This window comes from Myotis brandtii, unplaced genomic scaffold, assembly GCF_000412655.1.
Source record: "Myotis brandtii unplaced genomic scaffold, ASM41265v1 scaffold1441, whole genome shotgun sequence".
NCBI lineage: Eukaryota > Metazoa > Chordata > Mammalia > Chiroptera > Vespertilionidae > Myotis > Myotis brandtii.
Window position 1 is genome coordinate 107,798 of NW_005355164.1, and position 3,386 is coordinate 111,183.

Genomic DNA, 3,386 nt, shown 5'->3' on the forward strand with positions numbered 1-3,386 from the left:
CTTCCTTCAAGTTTCCCCAGGATTCTAGGCTCATCTGCCCACTGGAGGTCTTCTTTAGTTTCCTGGAATTTATTTTTGGTGGGTTTGTCACTCTTCCATTTCTCTGCTCCGTTCTGACCATTCTTTAGTGCCTATTTCTCCAGCTATTCCAACTCAACACACATGGTGTTCTGTGCTTAAGACTCTTTTTGTGTATTCTGTCCAGGATTGCAATGTCCAACCCTATCCCCAGGGAAGCAACTATGGAGCTCAAGGAAGAATTGATGTCTATGTATGAAAATAAACGTTCCCCCATCCTCTTATGTCATCCAAACACATTCTTCTTTCATCCTGTAACCTCTGGAGTCAGTGTTGTTTGGAGTTCAAAGGATGGTAACTTACTATTAGCTGAAGGCTTTTCTCAGCAATCTGGAAAAAAACAACCCTTCATTTTATAATTTAGGAGAGAATACCAACAACTCACCTTCTGGCAGAGTTCATGGTCACAATATGAGTTGAAAAAGCCTTTATTCGGTTGTAAGCTAACAGCCAATGCAGTGATACTCTCCTGAAAAGCACTGCTTGGTGTCACTTATCAACCCAGATCAGCTTCAGCCTGTGCAGGGTCCTCCACGCCCCCTGCCTGAGCTGGCCTCAGCCCAGTTCCAGCCTGGCCTGGGCCTAACCAATTGGAGCTGCTGCTCATGAAGCCCACAGCTCTGCCTCTGCTGGCAAGGAGCTGACTGGCACAAAATCCTTCAAACTGTGGTTGTCAAGGTGGGGTGTGTTTACCTCGGGTGATATACAAAGTATCCACTGGTATCATGCAGAAAAAATGATTAACATTTCTAATTTTTTAAGATAAATGAAATTCACTTTTATTACTATTAAGTGACACCCTCACTGGGATCCAAATGTCATGGGTCACCTCTAATAAGATCAGCATTCTACAGTGAGAGGCAAACCCACAGCCTATTATGATGGACTGCAATTTATGTGCTATAGTATGTAGTGGTTCTGTGGTCCCAAACAATGTGTATCCCCTCTAAGAACGCTGTTATTTGTACTTGGAAATCATTTTCTGACCTGTTACAAGTCTTCCAAATAAAGAATTTCAGTGGATTTTGGCTCATTTATTATTTCATTATTATTGTTTTTAATCCTCACCCAAGGACATTTTTTCCATTACTTTTTTTTTTTTTTTAGAGAGAGTGGAAGAGAGGTGGGGGGTGGGGAAAAAGAGAGAGAGAGAGAGAGAGAGAGAGAGAGAAACATCAATGTGAGAAAGAGACATGTCCGAGGATTAAACCTACAACCCAGATATGTGCTCTTGAATGGGAATTGAAGCCATGACCCTTCAGTGCCTGGGCTGACGCTCTAACCACTGAGCACTCTGGCGAGGGCTTGGCTCACCTATTAAAACAGTAAATGCAGCCAAAGAAGCACCAATTCCATTTGGATTTCCAAGTTTTTGAGATGTACTCTTTTCAGTTATGAAGGTCATTGAAACTATCAAAATAAACTTCAGCTAGAATCAGAAATGTTAAGCTATGATTTAAAAAATGTTTCTCACTTTGCTCTCACTATGTTTTTAGCACATAAAGGTATTTTGTACTGTTAACCAATAAAATATTTAGAAACATTTACTTCATCACTAAATCATCCATTATATTTTTAATGTGTAAGTAAAACAAGTAGTAAATATTTATATAATATATAAAAATTTTTAACTGATAAAGCTGTCCAAATATTTGGATACTTAAGACTCTAAGGTTCTGTTTCAGTTACGAGCGCCACATAACAAACCACCCAAACTTAATGGTGTAAGCACCACCCTTTCATCATGCTCAAGGATTCTATGGGTCAGGAATTTGGAAAAGACACAGAAAGGTGGCTTGTCTCTGGTCTGTGATGCCTGGGGCCTCAGCTGGAAGACAAAAGCTGGGTGTTGGAATCATTTGATTCACATGTGAACACCTCTGGCGCTTGATGCTGAAAGTAGTTTGGGACCTCAGCTAGAGCTGCTGACTTAACACTTACACATGGTCTTTCCATGTGGCTGCTTGGGACTTTCTCACAGCACAGTAACCAAATTCCAAGAGTGATTATCTCAAGAAACAGGGCGTGGAAGCTGCCCGTTTAAGGTCTGGGTTTGGAAATTGGCACAGCATCATCTACCACATTCTATTAAGCAATCATGGAGCCAATATTCAAGGGGAGAGGACCTAGAACCCTACCTATCAATAGTGGTAAAGGATTTGGGGAGCATGGTATACCACACAGATCCAAAGGTTGGAGCTCAATCCATTACAGTGGGCTCTCTGGCTGTATACATATCTCCACATTTACAGAGCTTTCAAGTTTCTCTCTTTTTTTTAATTTACTTTTTAATTAATTTTTAAAAAGGAAAGATACTGGGGAGCTAGCAATGCTACAGAAACAGGGTTAGAGGCCTAACTAGAGAAAGACGCTGGTATTGGCAGAGATATTGAAGGGCTGTGAGCTTAAGGTCTGAGATTTAAAGAGAGTTGACTAGGCAGTGGTCACCCTCCCAGCCCCTGCTTGAGGTTTGCTTCAGTTCATTCCAGAAGGAAGGAGAAGGGCAGAGAGGTAGGGAGCTCTCAGCAAAGCCAGCTCCAGCTTGGTAACCTCACCCACCTGCCATTTAAGGAGTTCAGGCTAATAGATTAAAAACAGGTGGCACCCAGACTGTCATTCAGGAGGAGGGAACTCATTCCAGGTTTCCAGAAACTCCCATTTCAGATCTGAGAGTGTCCAGGGCTTCAGCTGAGCTCCTCTGGCCAACCAGTAGTTACTTGGTCAGTCCTGCTGCCTTGACCCCATCTCCAGGAGGGGCTACGGCCAGAGGAGGGAGGGGGGAGTCCAGCCCCCAAGCCTTTTGAGGCACTATCAGGCAGATAAAGAAAAAAAGGGGCCTTGAGGACACTGGTTCTCGGAGGATCTGGTGGAGGCAGCATCTCTTCTGGGCTGGGAACAGCGTGGAGACTTCAGACAGCAAAACATTCCTGTTGGAGCTACAAGCCCCTAGAATTGCTCCATGGCCTGTCTCGGTTTCCCTTGGATCTCATCTGCTCCTGAACAGCACTTGTCATGGCAAGTCCATCTCCGGCCCCCATCTCCCCAGAGCCAATGTGAGTCAGGTGGACAAAATTCACTGGTTCCCCAATCATGGTCCGATCGATCCGTCTCTTCTTCTTCGGCTGGGGTTTCTCTACCACACAGCAGCCCAGTTTGTGCCAAAATTCACTCATGTTCCCTGATGGTTCCGGTTTCACTCTGCTGCCCGAGGCCCCAGAGGGCTCTTGCCCTGGTGCCTTGACCGCCCACTCCTCACTCCCTTCAGGTGTCGCAACCCCTTGGGTTCACACCGCAGGATGGGGCTAGAG

At 44.6% G+C, this 3,386-nt stretch overlaps 1 protein-coding gene across 1 annotated transcript; it reads right to left on the reverse strand.

The window, feature by feature from the left end:
- Positions 1-2,356: 2,356 nt before the first annotated feature.
- Positions 2,357-3,386, reverse strand: LOC102245083 (CDC42 small effector protein 1). Its single transcript, XM_014535524.1, has one exon. It carries the CDS (start codon positions 3,249-3,251, stop codon positions 3,015-3,017), a length of 237 nt encoding a protein of 78 aa, XP_014391010.1. The 5' UTR covers positions 3,252-3,386; the 3' UTR covers positions 2,357-3,014.

What these genes read in the sequence shown, in the direction of transcription:
- LOC102245083 (XM_014535524.1), bottom strand. Translation starts at nt 3,251, where the DNA reads ATGAGTGAATTTTGGCACAAACTGGGCTGCTGTGTGGTAGAGAAACCC.